This window comes from Acipenser ruthenus, chromosome 2, assembly GCF_902713425.1.
Source record: "Acipenser ruthenus chromosome 2, fAciRut3.2 maternal haplotype, whole genome shotgun sequence".
Lineage (NCBI taxonomy): Eukaryota > Metazoa > Chordata > Actinopteri > Acipenseriformes > Acipenseridae > Acipenser > Acipenser ruthenus.
Window position 1 is genome coordinate 55,357,543 of NC_081190.1, and position 23,930 is coordinate 55,381,472.

Consider the following 23,930-nt stretch of genomic DNA (forward strand, 5'->3'; position numbering starts at 1 on the left):
CTAGCAACTACACCGATCACATGACACAATAATCAGACTTTGGTTGGCCATTGGCCAACAGAATCAGGTGGTAATGTGTTTGTGATGCAACAAAGAACCAATGTGTACGTGCTGTATCCTATGATACAGTGTAGGGCTTCTTATTACCATGTTGGAGTCAAAATAAAACAGCATTTTAATCAAAATATTTTGTATTTCCTAGAAAATAAAACAGTAAAAACCGAGGTTCAGTTAAAAAAAAAAAATCCTGTAATTTTTCGGTAAAATTCGGAATAAACCGGAAATGCAGATCGCTAAGAATAACTCATTGATGTATGTTTATTCCATAATAGTTTAACTTTATTTGCACCAAAACAGACTTCAGGTCTTCTGGAGAAATGTCTCATTTTGATAAGGTGTAAAAAAATGTATTACTGTTTTTTGCATTACTTGGATTTTTCAATATTTAAACATAAACTTACACAGTACATTTTACAAGTTTAAATAATTGATTTCAGTATATTTTTGTATTGCATTGCTAGTCACATGCTGACTCAATTGCATTCAGGATTTGTATGGATTTGTTGTTTGTTTTTTTTTTACATATTTTGCTGACGATGTTATGAAACTGCTGTCTGCTCAATGCATTCTGCCCCATCTAAGGTATGGGATACGTCATGTGTTGATGAACTCGAACATCCATCAGAATGGAGGAGCTACTGATAGCAGAAGTTTCTCAGCATCCCGAGCTATTTGATTATACAATTAAGAATTTCAAGGAAGTTGGTTATGGGTCTATTGAATGATCCAAAACAAATATGAACCGCTTACACCCCGCATTAATCCAGTTATTTGACATCCTGTATCATTTGTCAGATATACACGTCAAGTAATTAACCAGTTGCCAGCCAACTGATTATTACACAATAATCAGTTGGCTGGCAACTGGTTAATTACACATGCAATTGCGAGAAATGTGATTCCTTAATAGCAGCTCCTATACAATGCATAACTACAGATGCAGTACCACAGTCTAGTGTTGTTAAGTGCGGTGCTGGATATATAGTAGCTGTTTCTTTGTAGAAAAAGGCTTTCACATTGTATCCCAAAATAAATATAATATTTTACATACATATCCATAGGTAACTAAAAGGCAAATATTTCTGAGTGGTGTTCTGATATGGCAACTATAACATTAGATCCTGATAAAAATTTCTGGAGATGGACATGGTTGTTCACTCTGGGTTCAAGCAGTAAAAGTCCAAGAATGATATACATTTTTTGGGTTGTTGTACAGTGGTGGGAGGTGGTGGGCTGTCTTTCTTTTTTTTTTTTTATCGTTGCTTCACAACGTTGGTGTGTGTCCACCAAACAAAGCGGTATTGCCGCGCACCGCCCCCACTCCGCTCCCCGCAAGCAGTGCCGCGCTGCTCAGGTGTGTCCTATTCTTAACAGTGCTCACCAAGGTCTGCAAACTCAAAACCTGTGCCACTTCGCTGAATTACAGTTGTTCATTTGTTAGATAATTAAAGCTGCAGCTTCCCAATATGATTCCCAGTGGCCAGTTTTGACATTAATATACAGTTTGTGCTTCTGGCTTGTTTTTTGTTACCTACAATTCTTTATGGGAGACTGCCGCTTTAAGCTTTGTGACCAATTTGTCAGCTGCTTAAAAGGAACATGGAATGTAATTAATTCCAATACAAATCCAGTATACATTTAGAAAACACGTTTACAAATACTGCATAACGTACTTTGAAGTAGTTCAAGTTTGTAAGGTTTTATAGGCCTACAATACTTACCTTTACGCGTAGGCTGTTCATACAGGTAGATAAGGTTATCGGACCAGCACATCACTTCTACAGCTATATTATGTATGCGTGTATCAACTATCATTTGGTGGCATCATTTGGTGCCATATAAAAAATGATTCACCGTGTTGTGTAATACTTGCGTTGGTATGTAATTCTGAAAGTTCTCACTGAAATTGAAAGTGAAAGCGTGATACAAAACAGCGTGCCTAGCTGCTGGAGTTTATTATTCAACACCAGACTGAGCCAGGAGGGAGAGAGAGAGACTTCTCGCCCACTAGTGAAGGTAAGCAGTTACAGTACGGTATTATTAGGGTTATTAGTCCTATGTGAAATGCATTTAAAGGACACTATAATTTTTGGTAACATTATACATATGTATATATACATATAGTACACTTCTAAAGTTACAATGTATTACTGTGTAAGGATTCTTTGAAATAGTGTATTTTATTCTTCTGTGATTACTCTCAAGGGCTGTGAAATAAAAATTGATTTGATTTAATCCACAGTTATACTGTAGATGGTTAGTTTTATGTAGCCTGTACAAAATATACAAATATGTATATAAATCTTTATGTACATTATGTTATGTTTAGTGTTTTCTTACAATATCTAACTGTAATGAATTTTACTGGACTTTCACCACTGGTTTTGTGTAGAATGGTATTATGTTTTTTGTTTTTTTTTTAATTACAGTATGACTCTTTACTTACATGCACTGGCAAAACCATGTACTGTTATAATGTCGTATAAACAGTTACGTTACATGTATGTTAACACACTATACTGTGCATTTTATTGTAATCAACAGAAACAGTATTCTGTTATTTTTGTATTGTTTTAAACGTTAAAGGTACTGTAGCTGCAGTTTTATGAAAAGAATAACGGTGTTTCTTTTCTCCTTACTGCAATTTTCAATAAGCAATGGCATATTTTTGATGGCAATGTTGAAGTTGTTCTTTGTAATCATCCTCAATAAATCAAAAGTATTATTTAAAAAAAAACCTTTTCATTTGTTGTAATATGTCATGACCTACCGTAATATGAGTTGGCGTTTCAAGGAAGTTTTGTTTATCTTCATTACTCGTTACATTACTTTCATACACCCACTCTTTGGTGAAGTACAATATACTCTTTTAATCTCTGCTTCATACCTATATATAGCCAGGAGGTGAGGCGAAGTAGCGATTTCCATGTACTGCAGGAGTTTACTTCGCTTAAGATAACACGCTACATTTAATTTCTACATCACATTCATTGGTTATGTTTTACATTTTTCATGGAAATCCACCTGTATATGAAGTTTTTCTTTTATACTGTTTTTTTTTTTTTTTATAAGACATCAATGTGCAGAACATAAGAACATAACAACATAAGAAAGTTTACAAACGAGAGGAGGCCATTCAGCCCATCTTGCTGGTGTGGTTGTTAGTAGCTTATTGATCCCAGAAACTCATCAAGGTTATAATAGAGGCAAGAATTAAAATAAAAAAGAAATAATATTAATAAAAATGTACAAGAATAGAAATTTGCATTTGTAGTTATACCAAATTAACAAGCAACGGTGCTCTACACTTAGAGCAACATTTTAACTGACATACTGTATTTTCACAATTCACTGTCACCAAATATGTCATTAATGTTACTTACTGCTCCAAACTTTTGTACAGTAAATACTGAACTATATATGGCTGGCAAATAACAAGACCATTTAAAACTTTAGAACTCTACAGACCTGTATATGTAAGAAACGCAACACAGCAGACTGCTATTGCAGTATAGGATTTTCAGGTTTATTTAGTTTACACTGAAACTACTTGATAAAAGTAGTTATTTTAGGGTTATCTTTCTGTAATTTATTTAGAGATGAAAGATTTAAAAGGGGTTGACAGGTGCATGGTTTAATGAGAATATTGGCAGTCCAAGCTGCTGAAATGAGAGCTATTTATGTATTTATTCTTGTTAAAAGTAATGCCTTTTTCACTTCCCCTGTAAGGTTAACCAAAGCAACAGACTGTACAATTACAGAAAAAAATGTCACAAACAATGCCCACCACCACCACTATACAGACAACATTAGAGCAAACATTACATGAACTAGAGATATTACCATGCCTAATGTCCTAGATTAAGTAAAAAAAAGTACAGATTCTGATACTCTCAACAGCTTGTGATAGTCAAGCAGAATCAGTTCCAGCAGAATTAGACAAGCACTTCTCTAGGTATATGCAAGTCTCTTAGGTGTAAAATACATATACAGTGCCGTGAAAAAGTATTTGCCCCCTGTCTGATTTTCTGCATTTTTGCACATTTTTCACATTGTATTTGGTCAGAGAAAAAATGACACCAAAGTTTAGTGCTTCTTTCATTTGTTTGGTGTGCAAGATAATCAAACATGCAATCTTCAGGTGTGAAAAGGTTATTGCCCCCCCCTAGTTAATTCAACCCAATTAAAGGGATAATTAGGGTCAGCTGTTTGAGTACTTTGGTTAACAACCAGGCCTGATTTGGGCCAGCCCTGCCCAATATAAATCTGACTAACTTTGGCCCTTACCATCAGAGTGAAGTTGTCAGCACACAGGTTCTAGAGGCACATCATGCCACAAACAAAAGACATTCCTGAAGACCTCCGGAAAAAAGTTGTTGATAGCCATCAGTCTGGAAAGGGTTACAAAGCCATTTCTAAGGCTCTGGGGCTCCACCGAACCACAGTCAGAGCCATATTGTCCAAATGGAGAAAGTTTGGGACAGTAGTGAATCTTCCCAGGAGTGGGCGTCCTGCCAAAATCTCTCCCAAGAGCAAGGCATAAAATCGTCCAGGAAGTCACAAATAACCCTAGAACAACATCCAGGGATCTGCAGGCCTCTCTTACCTCAGCTAAGGTCAGTGTTCATGACTCCACCATCAGAAAGACACTGGGCAAAAATTGGATTCATGGCAGAGTAGCAAGGCGGAAACCATTGCTCACTAAGAAGAACATGAATGCTCGTCTCAAGTTTGCCAAAAAGCACCTGGATGATCCTCAAGAGTTCTGGAACAATGTTCTATAGACAGATGAGTCAAAAGTGGAACTTTTTGGCCGACATGGGCCCCATTATGTCTGGCGAAAACCAAACACTGCAGAATGGTTGAAGAACAAGACATTTAAAGTTTTGGAATGGCCTAATCTAAGTCCAGACCTAAATCCCATTGAGATGTTGTGACAGGACCTGAAATGAGCAGTTCATGCTCGAAATCCAACAAATGACACTGAGTTAAAACATAAGAACATAAGAAAGTTTACAAACTAGAGGAGGCCATTCGGCCCATCTTGCTCGTTTCGTTGTTAGTAGCTTATTGATCCTAGAATCTCATCAAGCAGCTTCTTGAAGGATCCCAGGGTGTCAGCATCAACAACATTACTGGGAAGCTAGTTCCAGACCCTCACAATTCTCTGTGTAAAAAAGTGCCTCCTATTTTCTGTTCTGAATGTCCCTTTATCTAATCTCCATTTGTGACCCCTGGTCCTTGTTTCGTTTTTCAGGTCAAAAAAGTCCCCTGGGTCGACATTGTCTATACCTTTTAGGATTTTGAATGCTTGAATCAGATCACCGCGTAGTCTTCTTTGTTCAGGACTGAATAGATTCAATTCTTTTAGCCTGTCTGCATATGACATGCCTTTTAAACCCAGGATAATTCTGGTTACTCTTCTTTGCACTCTTTCTAGAGCAGCAATATCCTTTTTGTAACGAGGTGACCAGAACTGAACAATATTTTCTAGGTGAGGTGTTACTAATGCATTGTAAAGTTTTAACATTACTTCTCTTGATCTAAATTCAACACTTCTCACAATATATCCAAGCATCTTGTTGGCCTTTTTTATAGCTTCCCCACATTGTCTAGATGAAGACATTTCTGAGTCAACATAAACTCCTAGGTCTTTTTCATTGATTCCTTCTTCAATTTCAGTATCTCCCATATGATATTTATAATGCACATTTTTATTGCCTGCATACAGTACTTTACACTTTTCTCTATTAAATGTCATTTGCCATGTGTCTGCCATGTTGAAGCAGTTCTGCATGGATGAGTGGGCCAAAATTATCAATAACTACAGGAAGCGTTTGGTTGCAGTTATTGCTGCTAAAGGTGGCGTAACCAGTTATTTTCACACATTGGGTGTTGCATAACTTTCTTTAATAAATAAATGAAATATGTATAAAATGTTTGTGTTTTTTGTTCACTCAGGGTCCCTTTTATCTAATATTAGGTTTTGGTTGAAGATCTGATAACATTCAGTGTCAAAAATATGCAAAAATGCAGAAAATCAGACGGGGCAAATACTTTTTCACTGCACTGTATGTAGGTCTGCCTACGTCTGCCTCCTCTATATTCCACGGAGATGTGTTTCCCGCCAGTGTAAAATAAAGGTGACAAACATTCTCAATGCAACCTATGCGTGGAACTGCTGTTAAGTTATCTAAATGAAGAAAGCAAAGAGCAGGTTACAGCAGTTTGACTAATGTTCACACCAAGGTGTGGGTGTGGAATATTTGAATGTTATGCTGCCATCACAGTACGAATGCACTGCTTCCTAGGCTTTGAACTTTTTTTTTCTTCAGAAAATAGTTGCTTGTATTAGCATAATTATCAGCAGACAGGCCCGATTCTTATTGTTTTAGAAATACAAATGGTTCCCTGGTTTAGGCATTTCCTTTAACAATGACCAGCAACATGAGAGGCAAAGACATTGTAAAGCAAAACTAATTACTGGTTAATTAATAAAAAATGACTATTGATTATTCAATATGTCCAAATGACTAAAACCTGAATAGTCTGTTTTCCAACTTATCATTTTAAGTCTAAAGCGTGTTCACTATATAATCCTTGCTTTTTCTGGATAAATGAGTCATAGAACAGAGATAACTTTATAAAGACAGTTTTACTGATACCGACAAATCAGACCATATATAATATTGTATTTTACTTTCCTCAGGTAATATGAAGATAATTCTACTTGTCATTGTGCTTGAATTCCATTGGCCAGTTTTGCAAGGTATGAATCTTACTTGTTTAAAGATTTAATAACATGTATCTTCTTTAGTTTACTATCAACTTGGTATGGGTATGAAATATCACACTAATGTATTGTTGTTATTCAGAATGACTTAGTATATGATTTTCTGTTACAGTCATCACATCCTGGTGACTTTTGAAGCTCAGAAGTTAAAAGCCTACCTATGGTCTTGGACAGATTAAGGGTGACAGTCTGCTTAAACAGCTGTACAAAAAGAGAAGACATTGCATGTTTGATAGCTGTATTGAGGCCGCAGGGGTGATTTTAACATTTTTCAAAGTCACCACAATAAGGTGACTGAAACAGAAAATGATATGCAATAAATCTACACAAGAAGAAAAACATTGTTCATTATTAAAACTGTGATACACCATGTTCTCCTTTGCATGTTGAAGAAACATTTTCATGCATGACATGGTTCATTGATTAATTTCCATGTCATGACATAATTCATTGATTAATTTCCATGTCATGACATGATTCATTGATTAATTTCCATGTCATGACATGATTCATTGATTAATTTCCATGTCATGACATGATTCATTGATTAATTTCCTGTCTCCAGTGATCATGTCTGGTGTTCTAAGAACGGAACTGAAGTGTGTTTAGTTCTTATGTAAACACATTGCTGGCATAAGGTGCCATGTAAGTGCTAAAAGTAGATACACTTCCTCTCAGTGACAATGACGAATTTGCATAAATCAGTTTAACAGAATTGTTATGCAAAACCATTTTTATACAATAGCAGCAGTACTGTAAAGAGAAACTCATAGTGGTCATATAACCAGTTTTTTTTCTCTAAGGAATTTACAGTCATTTATTTGGATACTCATTTATTTCACCATGCATTCACATAAAATGGGGCATTTTCAATGTCTTGTTTAAATAATTAGGAAAGGGCCCCAGGTTAAGAAAAGTAAATATACAGCAGTCCATGTTTATTTCCTCCTTTGAAAACATGACATGCCTCAGGTTAATAATTGAATGATTTTAGTGATTGCAGTACGTCAGTGGTAGATTGACCACTGTATAGATCCAGAGTCCTGTTACAAATTGCTAGTTTATGCTTAGTCACATTTAAACAAACAATTAAATACATATTTTGTATTTATTTTTATTAAACCATATTTAAGTTCTCACCTTTTAAATACACACTTCATGTGTGTTGTGTAATTCTCTATTGCTTCTGCTCAGATCAATAATAACCAGGCAACACATATGTCCTTTTTCAAAAACTGGGACTGCTTGTGAAAACTGAGGTGGTTTTAGAAAGGACCACTAGCTGTGTGCAACTGTATTTCGGTCATTTATTCCCTCTGTCCAATTGTGGCATCAATGAAATCAATATACAAAAGCACAGTTTCAGTTTCAAGCCCATTTAGCTATTAGGAACCTTATAAGAAGCAGACCCTGGGGTGGAGGACATTAGTTAGTAAGCAGTTGCAGTACTAGCCTACTTAAAGTGGCAATCAGGTTTCATACAGCTAACAAACTACAAAAAACAGATATTGAAGGTCTTTTTCTGAGAGACCAGAGGGTTTATATATCTAGGAATATTTTATACAGATACCATTGAATTACATGTTTGTGTAGCATTGACCATGACTATGGGACAGTGCATCTTTTGACATACATTGTCTATTTTCCAGCTCTATTCACTGTGGAAATGGCTAAAGCCTTGTATCTCGCCGAGTTTGGAAACACTGTCAAAATGGAGTGCAGATTCCCGACAGGAGGCAGTCTGGACAGTATAAATGTGTATTGGCACCGCATGCTATCTAATGGCTCGGAGTACGAAGTGTATACGCTGTTAAATGGGAACGAAGACCTGCAATCACAGCACCCTGAATATAAAGGGAGAGCCCATATGAAGCCAGACCTGCTCAGGAAGGGGCGGGCGGAGCTGGAGATCTCCAATGTTAAGATTTCTGACTCTGGCTCATACAGGTGCCTCATCAAAATGGGAGGGGCTGACTACAAACAGGCCACCCTTAGTGTTAAAGGTAAGCAGCAGCTCTCTGTTGAGTGGAAGTCATGCAAACGCAGTAATGCTGCAGTGCACAGGTGCAGGTAACATCAAATATTGGCACAGACTGTTAGCCCATGAAACATGACACAAATTTGATCTTTTTTTTTTCCTGGCCACTGTTGAAGCTAGTTTATTGCAAAAAAAGATTTTCTGTTCAACTTAAAAAAGAAATCATTCAAGAACCAGGTTTTAAATTAGGTAGTGATTCAAGGGTAGTAAAAACACAAACAGCTTTGCCAAGTGTTTATCACAAACCAGCTTGGAGTTGGTGATACCCACGGCAAAACACATTCAAATGAACGATTGCAATTGCTTGTAGACATTGGTATAAAAAGACCCCATCAGTTCTTGCCTGCCGTAACTATCTGCTTGTAAACCTAAAATAAAAAAATAAAATACGTATACATTCAGTTTCCTTTATCATTTCTTTCAGCACCCTACAAGATAAAAACCCACGTAAAGGAACTTCCTAAAAATGCTGATCATAAGGATGCAGAACTGTCTTGTGAATCTGAAGGATATCCCCCAGTCCAGGTGCTCTGGAGGGATGGGAATGACCAAGACCTCAGCAAAAAAGCTTCCAGCAAACATTCTGTCACTGCAGATCAGCTGTTCCACATATCAAGTCTCCTGATTGTAAATGCGAGCTCCAACAACACATACCACTGCATACTCTGGAATGAAACCATGGAGGAGACTTATAATGCCAGTCTTAGAATCCCAGGTACTGAGATATTTTATATGTGTTTTGTTTTTTTTGCTTCAGTTGGCTCCCTATATACTGCTGTGTTACTATGCTAAGTGTTGGATGCAGTGACTCTACTGGTCCACATCGCTGCAGGGTCAATCCATTAAAAACAGTATGTCCGTTACACAACCAAGTCATTAATATCAGGCTAATGGCCTGCCGAGGGCTATTGTGTAAATGGGTCTATCCCGAACACACAGAAGTTTGATCATCTAAAAGTATTGTCTTAGCAGAAATCTGTTTTTGATTAATTATCCAATGACTTACTGATCAAATCAAAACTCATCCAAACATTATATTTTCATGGAATGACCCTTCAGTACTTGGAACCAAGTCCTTAATTATTTCCAGCAAATTGCAAATTAAGGACCTGGTTGCATCAGTCTTCCATTGGAATGGGCTGGAAGAGCCAAGGTGGCCTATCCCTGGGTCTTCTACCTATTCATTTACCCTATGTCTCCAATTAGGACAGTTTTGGAATTAATTTAAACTCACATTGCAATGCATTTTGGTACTTGTAGTCTTGCATTTCTTAAAGAAAAGGAACAGTTAAAAGTTAGCTAAATGCTTTGGGATGTGAACACTTGGGAGTTTTATTTTCTGCATTCAAAGTCATATACAACATTTTTCAGATGAATATGAAACTGGAGCTGTCCTGCATCACTTTATTTTTGCTTTTTTCTCATTTTGCTTTTATGAGAAATATTAACAGGAATAAACAGTCATATATTATTTAAAAACATATAAGGATGTTCAAGCTTAAAACTGTTACTGACTAAATTATGACTAAGCATACATTACACAGTAATGTCATACTTTATTATTGGAAATGGTATTTCTGTAAATTACACAATACAATTAATGTCTCTCAAATATGACTCAGAGTCAACTGAGCAACTGTGCTTTTCCAGCTCTCAAGGGAGATCCGAGTTTTGCTTTATGGAAATGTACCTGTACTCATGATAGTGTTTTAAATAATTACTAAATATTACATTTTACAAACTCTCGTTTGTAGAAGTACAGCATACCTGGCATATGGTGTGTAAACTTAGGTTATTTCCAGCTTTTACTTATATCCTCAAACCCTGGTTTTAGATGAGTCATGGCTGTGATCATGTGAAATATAAATCTGGTTAGCTTGGCTGTTAGTTCGAGTGACTTTGCAATTTAGACTTACCCTTTGTTCCACAAATTTCCTAAGTTTTGCTTGGGTAATTGTGCAGCGGTAGTAGAAGTAAATACTTGAATGTACTGTCACAGCTCTTTAGCTATTTGACTGGTGATAAATGGAAACACAGGATATATGGAGACACTTGTCTGGACTGATAGACTTTAATGGTAGAAGTCCATTCTTTTTATATCAAGTATTGAAAATGTAAGTGTATAAAACCAATATAATAATGCAACTCATGGTAAACAGATATTGGATTAATACTTTTTCTGATTTGCTGAAGAAAGGTGAACATTTCCCACTGGGGATGTGCAGCTAGCTGTATTTCTTTTCCCTCTGTAACTGTGATTTTATGTATACACCAGATTTACTAACTCGCAGTTGCAGAGGGGGCAGGAATAACATTTCTTAAACCACCAATGTTGTTTCTTACTACTGTAATTCTTAGCTAACATTTTTTATATATCTATATGTACCCTTCTCATTGTGTTTTGCAGCGGATATAAAGACTGTTGATCCACCTATTGCAGATGGTGTCTCTTCAACTGCATATTGGGCCACGGTGGCTATCTTGCTTGTGACCATAGTAATGGTGGGATTGATAATACTAATGTGGAAGAAAAAAATTAAATGTTCCCAACTACGAGGTACCGTCATTTTTTTCCCCTTACTTCTGTATCTTATACTACAGATGGTTGTGAAGGAGAGTTAATTAATTTGGAGTACAGTTTGTAGTTTGGTTATTTGATTGTGTTGGGTGAAATACAGGACAATAGTCACATAAACTGTATAGTTTTCGGATTTGAGCAGCTCGGTGGTTATACAGGATACATCATAAACATGAGTCATGAAGTAATTATTCTTAGACAGACAAATTCTAGTTAGCAGGTTGTTTATGGTTATCCTCATGAGTAAAATAACCACAGCAACATACATGGAGTATTTTGTTTATATAGGGATAATATATGGACAAGAAAGTATGTTTTAAACTTAATTAAATAACTGAATTTAGATCAAACTGCAGATTGTAAGCAATGCAGCATAATGTGGAATAGTGCAATTTGCCTAGTCATATAGTTACACAGCCTTTATGTTATATAAAGAGAAAGCCCCTCTTGGAAAGAGAGATTTAAATGGTATTTTAATTGTGTGGATTTCTCTGGAATTGGGAAGTTCCTTGACTATTTTTAAACTGTAAAGCACCTGTACAGGTAGCTGATATATATGATGAATAATTGACTCTATAGGACCTGTCAACATGATTCCAAGTGAAAGATCTGTATTTGTTTTTATGCAATCAGTAATCTCATTTGGTAACACAGCGCCTATTAGTTTTATAGTTGAAACCAACTGCAATCTAACTGCCACCTGTGCAGTAGATGTACTGTCAAAAAATGGTCTGCTGCAGATCTTCAGTCATATATAAGGGATGATCTTGTATGTTATTAAGTAAGTTCTTTGTTTTGGGGTAGATTTTGGAGACCCTCTCCTAGGAGACTGTTTTATAATTTTATGTGTGGTTTGGTCACATAGACAGAATACTGTAAATACATGGGATGGAAAACAGAACTGAAAAAGGAGAATAGAGAAAGAAAGACAGAAAGAAGCAGATGGAGATGGATGCTGGCGATATACTGTAGTAATGTTGGTCATTCTAAAAGCGTTGTTGCTCCTTTTTTTTCTCAAAGCAAACTTTAGTTTTATTTTTGGTACCATACTATAATGAAAAGTCACATTTGTTCAATTTCCCTCATTCATATGTATGCAGACATTATGTGGGTCAAAAAATAATGACATTACTTGTAATATAATTACAATCAGAATACAGCTGCAGTATGCTTTCTTTTTATTAATATTTTATAGTAAAGGTTTTTGGTCAGGTTCCCTGTCCAGGTTTAATGGCGTGTAGACTAGCAACCACAGGTGAGATCAGTCCTCCTTTGTTTAAAAACATTTACTTTCAACACATATAACAATGGCATCCAGTTTAAATCTTTCTATTGCGTAATTCATGGTTGCTGAGATAACAGAACAGAACAATCTCCCATTATCTACAATGGAGGCACAACATTTTGCAGAAGCAGCTTTGATTGAAAATCCTGTAGATATGTTTTAAACATGAGTAACAGCAAAGGCTAAGGAATTTAAAGTAAAGATACTGCAAGTATATGCCTACACAGCTATGGCCAAAAGTTTTGCATCACCTATAATTTTTGGATTGAGACATCATATAGATCTTTTATTTAACATCATGTAATCAAATAAACTACAAAATGATATCGCAAAAGTCTACCGGGAGCCATAATAGTAGCAAAGTATTTCATGTTTGATTTCAAAATGTCACATTTTTCAATTCTTTTTTTATTGTGTATGGAAAAATACAAAGCAGTATGTAATTTGATATGTTAATGCAACATTATTCAGGTTTGATTCGACTCCGATTAATTCTATAGGGTGATACAAAACTTTTGGCCATAGCTGTAGAAACAAATGTTGTGAAAAACTACAGTAGCTACAGTAGCATTGAGAAAAAAGGAGATTGATATTCTGAATATTACTAAAAATCACATTGGGAAACCAAACAAATGGGGGTCTTTGCAGTTACTCTAAACCAGGGCTTCTCAAACCCGGTCCTGGTGACCCCCTGTGTCTGCTGGTTTTCATTCCAACTGAGCTTTCAATCACTTAACTAAACCCTTAATTGAACTAATATTTTGCTTAATTAGACCTTTTAATTTTTTCAGCTCTAAACAGTTGCAGAGTTCCTTATAAAATGTTTCTTCTCATGTATACGTATTTGTTTAACCTGCATGAATACCTTCTTGTGTACAAACACGATTGTTAAACTATTCTATTGTTTACTCGTTATTATTATCAAATGTCATTATTATTCTCTAGTCCCTAACCATTACCACTTCATTGAGGGAAGCACCCTAATCTATATACAGCAATACAACCGTCATATATCAAATATACTTTGCTCACCAACATGCACGATATATAATAAACCACTGCTCTATCGCCAGTAGAATAACATTAACAATAATAATCACAATAACAGGCATTAAAATCTTTTTTGGAGCGTTCACATATGAGAAAAGGCTGCCCTGAGCCACCTTAAATCACAAATGTGAGCTTTGTCATAGACCTTTTAACATTAACTAGGCAGCCTGTTAATGTTTCATTTATTATTATTATTATTACTTATTTCTTAGCAGACACCCTTATCCAGGGTGACTTACAAGATATCACATTATTTTACGTACAATTACCCATATATACAGTTGGGTTTTTACTGGAGCAATCTAGGTAAAGTACCTTGCTCAAAGGTACAGCAGCAGTGTCCCCCACCTGGGATTGAACCCACGACCCTCCAATCAAGAGTCCAGAGCCCTAATCACTATTCCACACTGCTGCCCCAGGCAAGGTTTTTATACTATAAAAACCTTGCCTCTCCAAGGCCTCAATTGTTTTTAGCTTGGCCATGAGTATTTCCTGAGGCTTTGGCTAGAACTACAGACTACAGGCCAAGCTTTTAGAGAAACAGAGCAAAAACATCTGAATGAAACAAATCATAGATCTTATTGTGGGGGAATTCTGCTTTTGAAAATTGCTTATATATTTTTACCATCTAAAGTAGAATACATTCTCCTGGCGTGAATCCAACACTTTTAGGTTGAAGTTATTCTTAAAACAACCAAGGTCTATTTCAAAATGATTCAGCCGATTAAAAACGGTGTAGAAATATATGATCTACTTAAAGACTATCAAGCTACATGTAACATAATCTGCAGGTTTGTCAGTCATTAATAATAATGTACTTTGTTGAGTCGTTACAGTGCAGCAATATATGGCTTTTCTGAACACCTTTCTTCCATGCAAAAAAATCCAAAGCACCCGTTTATACTAGTTAATCAAAACTTTGATGAACTGTATTTCATATCAGATCAGCTGCAGCATAAAGATAGCTACAAACATTGCACAATTAAATTTAGCAGACATATAATACTGTACTTCTGCTTATCAAATCTCTGTGGGACTTTCCTCAAGTGATCAGTACATGACCCTGAATGGTACTTACTGGAAGAAAAAAAAAACTCAGTAAGATATTTTAGTAAATCAAATAAAAAAAAAAAAAACGCCACAGTATACCATGTGAAATCACAGGAAAGTGTAGTAAAACATAATACAACCACAGGAAACCATGAGAAAGCATGGCACATCACATATAAGTATTGTAAAGCATTGTAAAAAACAGTTAAAGAGGGCTCCCAAGTGGTGCATCCGGTAGGCACTCTAACGGGTGCACCCTAAGAATCCAAGCTATGCCACTGCCGACCATGGACAGGAGTTCGCAGTGGGTGGCGCACAATTGGCCAAGCGCTTCCCGGGCGCGGTATGGGTTAGGTCAGCTGGGGAGTCCTTGGCTCACCGCGACCAAAAACCCCTGTGGCTGGCCCGGGCAATTCAGAACTGTGTGGTCCTCTGGTGCTATAAATTCTGAATATGGCTGCATGGCAGGCTTGGGCAATAATTGGCCATTCCAAAATTGGGAGAAAAAATGGAAAAAAAAAAAATTGTTTAAAAAAAAAAAAAACATAGTTGACCATGACAAAGCTGGGTAAATGCATAGTACAAGCATGTTAAAGCAAGGTAAACTGCAAACTTACTGTGCACATTTACCATCTTAAACCATAGTAGCACACCTATAGAATGTGAACAATTGTGATAGTATGGAGGTGGCACAATTAAAACCCCCTTTCCCAGCACAGATGGTAATGACAGAAATGTGCATTGTACCTTCATGTCTCTAGTTTGGGGGATTTGTAACATGTAATATACATATCCTGGATATACCTTCATTATTTGGAGAAATGTATTTCAAAGGCCATTTTCAAGTGTAATTAGCTAAATTCAAACTTAAAAAATAAAAATAAAAATCCAGTAAAAGGTATTAAATGTACATTTGTGTTTTTTTTTGTTTTTGTTTTGGTCTGTTATACAGCTATGTCACAGCGGCATCCTGAAGAAGAGAATGAAGTGCACATCCACATTAACACCAATGAAGACGATGGTATGTTCACCAAACATGAATCTATTGGTATTTTTGTTCACACCAGTGTTTTATACATTATATTGAGTTTGTTCTATTGGCTTTGCATTAAGGTGTGTGTATAAAGCCCCTGCTGTGAACTTTCTATGGTAGCTGACTAAATTGAGTGAAGTTGCACCTGTCTCTATTTGTTAGTATGTTAGCATGGACAAAATACCATAGTTATTAACACTATCGCATTTGCAAAACTGTAAAATTATTCAAATCTGCATGTCTCCAATGAATATGTGTTTCAATGATACAAATATGTTTAGCTATTCTGCGTGAGGTAAAACAGACAATTAAATCATTCTGTGTTTATTCCTCTATCACAGTACTTAGAGGAGGGTTGTGTATACACTTATATACTAAGAGGTTGTTTAATACACTAATGACACTGCGTTACAAAAAGGACATTGTGGACTCAGAGTAATCCCAGCGATATAAGGTATGAGTTACAAAGCTAGGTTGATATATTTAGCCAAGAACAAACAAGGGTTATCAAATTAGTTGATACAAAGGGGTTGTTTAAGAACAAACTAGTATCAATCAGCTACTAGGAACCAAACAAGCATTGATGATGTTCTTTCTTAAATTAACCTTAGTTTGAATTTACTGGCAGCTAAAAAAAGCTTTTTATAGCTGATAGAGGGATATCATTTTCTAACCAAGTAAGAGGGCTGCATCAGTGTATCATATGTAATAGGATGCATTCTGTGAACATTTTGACTTGACGATTATTTAGTATGTATAATAATAATTTAGGGGAACTGAAAGATAACTCTGTCTGGTTTTGTATAATTTACGTCATGAATTAAGGTACTGTACATGCTGTTTGTTTAATGGTGCAAAAAATGATATTGCTCAGCCAACAGCACTGAAGTGTGACAGTTTTGGTTCATAGCTTATCGGACTCGCTGCCATCCAATACAATGTCATGTGGCCCAGTCAGTGTACTGGTAGTAAACTGTCATGTGATTTCTGTTAATCAGAAATCTGCTGACTTACAGATAGAGGGTTACAATAATTTTTTTTCAGTGAAGTGTCACTAAATAATTATACAGGTTCTGTTCCATTACTTTAAATGATGCATTTTGGAAAATGATGGGGGGGAAATTGTTGTTTAAGCAGGACTAATAAAGCCATTGTATAGCAGATGGCCGACTTCCACCTAACCCTGGGAATCCAGGGTATTCTGTTCCCTTTACACCGTGCCCTCGTAGGTCAGGAGGGAGATCTAAGACCAAGAACCATTTGATCTCTGTCACAAAGTTCACTCATCTGTGAGTTCTGGTCATGCGGCAACATTTAGCAAATTTCTTGCCTGACTTGCAGGATTAAGTGATCATTTACAAATGTAGCTGTTGGAGTAAAAAAAATAAAAATACAATTCTATAACAGGTTATTGCCATACTCAGTGGGTCCTATTTTAAGCCAGTGTAAAAAGCTATTTTTTTTAAAGGGAATAAAACAATTCTACACAGCGGTATTAAATTAGAAAGAAACCTGTTAGTTAAAGGAAGGAGCAGTTAAATAAATGTAGTAATTTTGGTAGTACAGTCATTATTTAACTTTTTTTTCCTCTCTGAAAACATGCCTTTACACCTGCACTTGGACTTATTCAAATATATATCTTGTAGATTATGTCACTCAGACCATTTTGCCGAATTAACAGCTCAACACTAGGTTCCATAAGGGGCTCAAAGTGGCTTTAACTCCTGGTGCCCCCTCCTTTGTGTTGCCCCACACTTACCGACTGAACTGTACCAACCTTTATCAAAGAATCAGAACAAAAAATGTTTAGCAGTTTCTTTATTATAAATCTTACTGATGGTAACAATTGATTAGAAAGCTGTCCTTATCTGATTGATACCGTTATACATACATTTGTAGATGCAAAATTGAATTTGTAATCTATCTTATTGGTTAATAAACAACGCTAAGGTGTACACTTTCACAGACACTGTCATTATTCAGTTTGCAGATAATGCACCAGCCCGTGTTCATTGTTTCCTATGTATATTCAAAATATACATGATGAATGACAATCTATAATTCCTGTTGATGATGATGCTATTGACTGGTAACCATGACCATAAATAGGCATAATCAATCATTCAAATATATAAGTCCCTGTCACAGGATGACACGAGTGGAAGGTCTGTCAGACGGCAATGTAGGGAGACTCGGAGACAGACGGCAGGTGAAAGCACTACGGCGCGTATTTATTAAACAAACACAACAAAATAAACAGTTTAAACAAAAACAGATCTCGCACACACTTTAACAGAATCAGAGCTCTACACTCTCCAGAATCCTAACACCAACTAAACCTGTGCTCTCAGTGCTCCCTTATATACACACCTGTGCAGCAATTTACACCCACTTAATCAATTAAACCCTCCACCACATTCTCACATTTTTTTAAAGTGCCAGTGAATTAACTATTTAATTACCCACCACCACTACAAAACACACACATACACACACACTATAAACATAGGGCAGTACCCTCATTCTGCCACAGACTCATAAAGGTATCGTTGCCTAAAGCCTGCTCCCTTCAACCCACTCCCCTCAGCCAGACACATTTAATGAATTCATGTAAGTGCCACTAGAAAAAAAAAAGAAGTTTCTATACAAAACTGTTTTCAGTTATTTTTCAAACATGACAACAAATCATTGTGTTTTTATTTCAGGTAGTTTGCAACAGATTGAAAATCTCAGGGAGTTATTGAAAGCAAAATACACAGCAAGTTCATTTTCAGACTGGGCGATTGGGGAATGGCATTCAGGTTTCTGTGAGCAGTTTTTGCCTCAAAGACTTGTTAACAGGTATGCTTTGTAATACATTTGAAACACAAAATACATACATACTAAAAAAGTCTAGAATCCACTTAGCCTTGATGTTCAGAATGAATTTTCTAAGCCAATCCCTCAATACACTTGTGGTGTATTTTTACTATTAGTCCATCTACAAGGATGAAACTACTGTTTTGCCATCTGTGAATAAGTCGGTGGGTGTATCGTAGTGTAAAAAGAAGAAACAAGATTTATCAGAAAGCATATCTTTGCTTCAAAGTAGCACTAAAGAAACTGTGCGAAACTTAGTGACAGAACACATCATACATTTCAATCAAGGCAGTAGGGAATAGATGTGTTGTCTTTTGACTAAAAAAAACAAACAATTGCACTAGTTGGCTAAATTCAAGTGATTCACTGAAACGAATCAACTGCTGTTATTACTTTAAGCCTGTAATAAGGTCAAGGTCAAATATAACATGTCTTTGGTATGCCCATATACAGTTTTGTATGACTTATTTCAATATAATATACTGACAGTATTTAATCAGGGTGGTCTTTTTGAAAACGTAAAGCTGTTAGGAATTTATCTTTATTTTGTATGTCACAATATATTTCCGTTACGTATTGAGAATATCATAAATATAAAATGCATCCTGAATATTTATACACAGTACTGAATAGTAAATTTGAAATTTTCATATTACTTTCTGTGCTCTGCATACATTGGTAAACCAAGGTAAAAGCACATCAAAGTGTATTCAAAGCATAAAGAAAGCATGATAAAGCAAAAGAAAGCATGGTAAATTGTGTTTTTTAAGCAAAGAGCTGTAAAGTGTGAATTATTGTTAGTGATTAGAGTGGTGGTTATTTGCCACAAGGATATAGATGCTCCCTTCCCAGATGGGATATCAGCTACATTTTCTCAATACCTCATTTATTTCCTATTTTGTTGTGTCTTTTTTAAACGTCACTTTAGATATTCATCTTTTAGGAGCCTTTTTAGAAGCTGACCCGGTGGTTGAAAACAGTTGTTTGTATCTGAACAAACTGAGTAGTTAGTAAGCAGGGCAAATAATAAATGAAGTAGAAGCAACAGCAGAGTATATGTTTGTTTGTCTGTATGTCAACCGTTATAAAGGTTTACCATAGTAACGGCACAGCAAGGTGTAGTAAAGATCAGTGAAATAATGGTAATACATAGGAAAGCATTCTAAAGACCACAGACATATGGTAAAACATATCAAAAAACGAACCAGGGTAAACTATGGTAGATGCATAGTATAATCATAGGAAAAGCATGGTAATACTGCACAAATACCATACAAAAATACTGTGGTAAACTTTTATGAGGGAAATACTTTGTACATACAGTATACAGTGTATATAGACATATAGTGTTCTACTTTTTTTTATGTTACTAATGACTATAATTTAGAATTTATAGCCATGGCTTGTTCCATTTAAAATGACAAGTTAGCTTACAGTTCATGTTAGAATGATGCTTGGTCTTCTTGTTTACTTTACAGTGATGGGCAAACTCAACCACTGACAACCTTGATACCGCAGCCAAAGGGGGCGCTGTTGCTGGAGGGGGATCCTTTAAGTGGAAAAAGTCGTTTGTGCCAGGCCCTGGCAGCGATGTGGGCTGACAGCACTGGCGAAGACACCTTTGGTGCGAGGGAGTGTGAGCTTGTCGTGTTGCTGCAGTGCGAAGGCTCCATTGGGAACATTTATGAAGAAATGATAAGGCAGCTGTTACCGGAGAAGAGGTTCAGTGAGGCAGACCTGGAGGCTGTTCTGATGGATCACTTCAACACTTTATTGATTCTGGATGGGTACAGTAAAGGAAATACAACACTAGATGAGTCGTTGAGGAGCCTTATAAGGGAAGGGTATTCTATACGCATTCTGGTTACAAGCCTTCCTGAAGGATGTGAACACATTTTAGACTGTTTTGGATCTGTTCTGAAGCTGCAAAATGGAGTCGCAGCTGATATCTTTCTATAATATGCTTTTTAGGCCTTTAAGCTAATAAAGAAAACATGTACAATTTATTAAACAAATCACAAGCTTACTAAAGGACATTTGGACATCTTATGAAACATTTCCTAAAGACTACTATATTTGCACCTTTTACTGTGCACTGCAGAGAATTCTTAAAAGATCAACATACTGTTCTGCACTTCTGTTATTTTTTTCAAGTGAAGATTTGCATCGGAATCGATGCACGGGTGTTGGGAAAATCTACAGGCCATTGCTTTTCAAGGGTAGCCTAATGATTGGGCTGCCTATTTGCTTGTGCAGTTCCCTTTACGGTGATTTCTAGATTCCAATGAACTTGGTGAGGCACAGCCTGTGTTTCTCTTCTCAGGTCATATAATATCTTGTCTCTAAAGCTTTAATTAGATATATCATTGACTAATCCTTTTAGTATTCCCACACACAATAGAAAGGAATTTCCTAAGGTCATATTTATAACCTAGGGGAAGGATTGTCACAAGCATCTTTAAATTTAATGGATTGTAAACAACTGAGATATGATTAAATGGACCATAAGAAAGCACTTAGTCTCATAAAATATTCCATTTACATCACATACATACTTCCAATCGAGAAGTTATGTTTTTATTAACACTGGGTGACATAACTGGTTCTATGGCCCTAGTTTACTGTTTCAAATTAAATGATCACCTTGTGCCTGTTGCCTGTTAACCTGCATTCTAAATCAGTCTTAGTGGACAATACAGGGGAATACCACAGATGAATAAAAATCCTTTATAAATAATATATTATACAATAATGCATTTTAAGAAAATTGTTTGAAAAGTGTTGGTGTATAAATAGGGGACTGCCTGGAATCAGTTTTATGCCACATTGGATGGCTCCTCATCTGTGGCATAAAACTAATGGAAAACAAGTATACCATGCTCCATAATTAACCATATCCTGAATAATTCACCTCTTCAGACTGACTGCTACTGCCTAATGAGCATTTCATGATGTTGATTGTTTTTTTAATGCATTTATGCTGCCCTCTGGTGAAGACATGTTGGTAAAGAGACACAGGTCTCAGTGGACAAATAATTGAAATACACATTACTTTATCAAGGCCTTGTGGCCAGATTTTGAGCTGAAGATTGGATTCTGTAAGGTGTTGGGTACTATCTCAACATCTGACCCGTTATGACCCTTTACTTAAAACTAAATGTAAAAAATGGTTCAATGTAACTAACCTTGAACTTAATTTTACATATAGACACATGGTCATGTGATATCTGCTTATTTATACAGTATAAGTTTGATAGTGAGGAAATGAAACTTTAATCATGAACCTGGTCATAAATTCCAGGTCTAAGTAATAAATTCCTTAAAGCATTACAACGCATCCTGTGACTTTGATATCATTCTCCCTACTTTCAGTGGTTGCCTCCTGTGTGTTACGTTTGTTTCAAGTTTATTTTGCAGTTGATTTAAATCTTTACTCACATATTCTGGGTTAATCAATGTGTGCATTTGGTGACCTGATAATTCAGTTTGTATTGTACTGTACATTCTTTTTGCTAACACCTCTGTTACCCGTACAGGGCACAAGAATTGCAATGCTTTTGTGCACATAGATATTAAGAAAAATGCTCTAACCTACATGTCTCTGGTATTGACAGTACAGTGCAATATATAGGTTTCTTGATTGGAAACCTATATTAATTGGAAATGTCATATTAACATTTTTTCAGTTTTAATTTGATTGTCCAAACAAATTGATTTAACAAATTAGGATAACAAAAGTTTCATTGTATAGATCATAATCTGTACCATAATACAATTGCCTTGTCAAGTTGTGTTTATATTTAATCAAAAGTCAGTAATAAACCTTCGGGGAAAAAAAAAAAAAAAACCTACAGAGACTGTAAATGTTTAATGCTAGAATTATGATATTGCAGATTTGTATTTCTGTAGCTGCTATCAGAATAAATTTCTTTATGATAGCGTTGTTCTGATTATATGTCAGTTTAGACTCTTTGGGTCCGGATTTGCAAGACTCTACTGTATATGTTTGTTGAACTTTGAAAGTATATGTTGTAGGTTATTTTGAACTTAGTGTGAAACTTTTCCTGAAGTTCCCCAAACACAGATGTTGGTAAGGATGTCACAGGGCCTTAAACAGATTACTCCCAAAGCAGAACAAACAGAACAAAACAGCTGTGTGGATAAGTGGAACTTTTATTCTGACTGAAGTACATAGCAATATGACATTTAGAAGGCAGCTAGACAGTTCAGTAATGGGGTACTGAAATTATATTGACCATTACTTACTGACCCAGCACATGTGGATACAATCCAACACTAATAATTGTGATTGTGGTTTAAAATGTTTTAAAAATGTGAAGTACACTGGAGGCAGAATGTTATGAAAGTCAAGCAAATGCAAGGGCAGAGGCACATTTTACAAGATAAATGCAATTATTTTGATGGTATAAAACAAGCAAAAAGGTCAATAACTGCTCTTACCTCAAGTTGTTTCTACAATAAATTTAAAATGCACTTTTCATATTTTGTCATTGTGTATACTGCTGTTATTTATTCATTTATTGTAAATACTGTATAGAGATATTTTTTCTATATAAAAGTTATAAATACCTGGACATAATTATTCATTAAACAAAAAGATGTGATTTACACAGTTACTGTATAACCATTATAATCATGCATCTATAAAACTATGAACTTTTTACTCAGGTCTTGATTAAGAGGGTCTGAGAAGTAGATCTATGGTATTACTGTAGTCGGAGCAAGGATAGCAAAAGTGGTGGAAATATTGTCATCTTGAAAGGCAATAAGCAGGAAAGCCCCATTAGTACTTGCCATTTTTTACTTGAGCAAAATAAAAAATATTTTTGTCAAACAAAACTGCAGGAAACCAGTGAGCTGATAACCCAGTTTGTTTATTAAACATTTATTGAGCCTTAGTCAGCATTCCATTGACATCTACAACATAGGGATAGAACACAGATAGAGAGGAGATGAGTGTCCATCCTGAGCCAGATTGAAAGTAGTTATTCACATTTGCTTGCATTAGAAATGAAACCAATTAGTAATAAAACAATTGCCAAACCTCTCACAGACAGTCTTTTGTTCTAGTTGAGCCAATCATTTCAAAACTAAAGAGTACAACTTAGGTAATTTATTGTGGATACACAGGTGACTGTTGTCAAAAGTCTTTAGGTGTAAAGT

General features: G+C 35.8%; 1 protein-coding gene across 1 annotated transcript; it reads left to right on the top strand.

Annotated features, from left to right (window-relative positions):
• The first annotated feature begins 2,035 nt into the window (after positions 1–2,035).
• On the top strand, positions 2,036–23,289 carry LOC117408825 (CD276 antigen-like). Its single transcript, XM_034014158.3, has 8 exons — positions 2,036–2,076; positions 6,770–6,829; positions 8,503–8,856; positions 9,316–9,606; positions 11,299–11,448; positions 15,807–15,875; positions 18,593–18,728; positions 20,225–23,289. The coding sequence occupies exons 2-8, from the start codon at positions 6,775–6,777 to the stop codon at positions 20,703–20,705; spliced, it is 1,536 nt and encodes a 511-aa protein (XP_033870049.2). The 5' UTR covers positions 2,036–2,076; positions 6,770–6,774; the 3' UTR covers positions 20,706–23,289.
• The last annotated feature ends 641 nt before the right edge of the window (positions 23,290–23,930 follow it).

Excerpts from the sequence above, each read along its gene's own strand:
- LOC117408825 (XM_034014158.3), top strand. The coding sequence starts at position 6,775 with ATGAAGATAATTCTACTTGTCATTGTGCTTGAATTCCATTGGCCAGTT. Across the intron at positions 9,607-11,298 it reads TGCCAGTCTTAGAATCCCAG|CGGATATAAAGACTGTTGAT; the intron begins GTACTGAGATAT and ends TGTGTTTTGCAG. Across the intron at positions 15,876-18,592 it reads TAACACCAATGAAGACGATG|GTAGTTTGCAACAGATTGAA; the intron begins GTATGTTCACCA and ends TTTTTATTTCAG.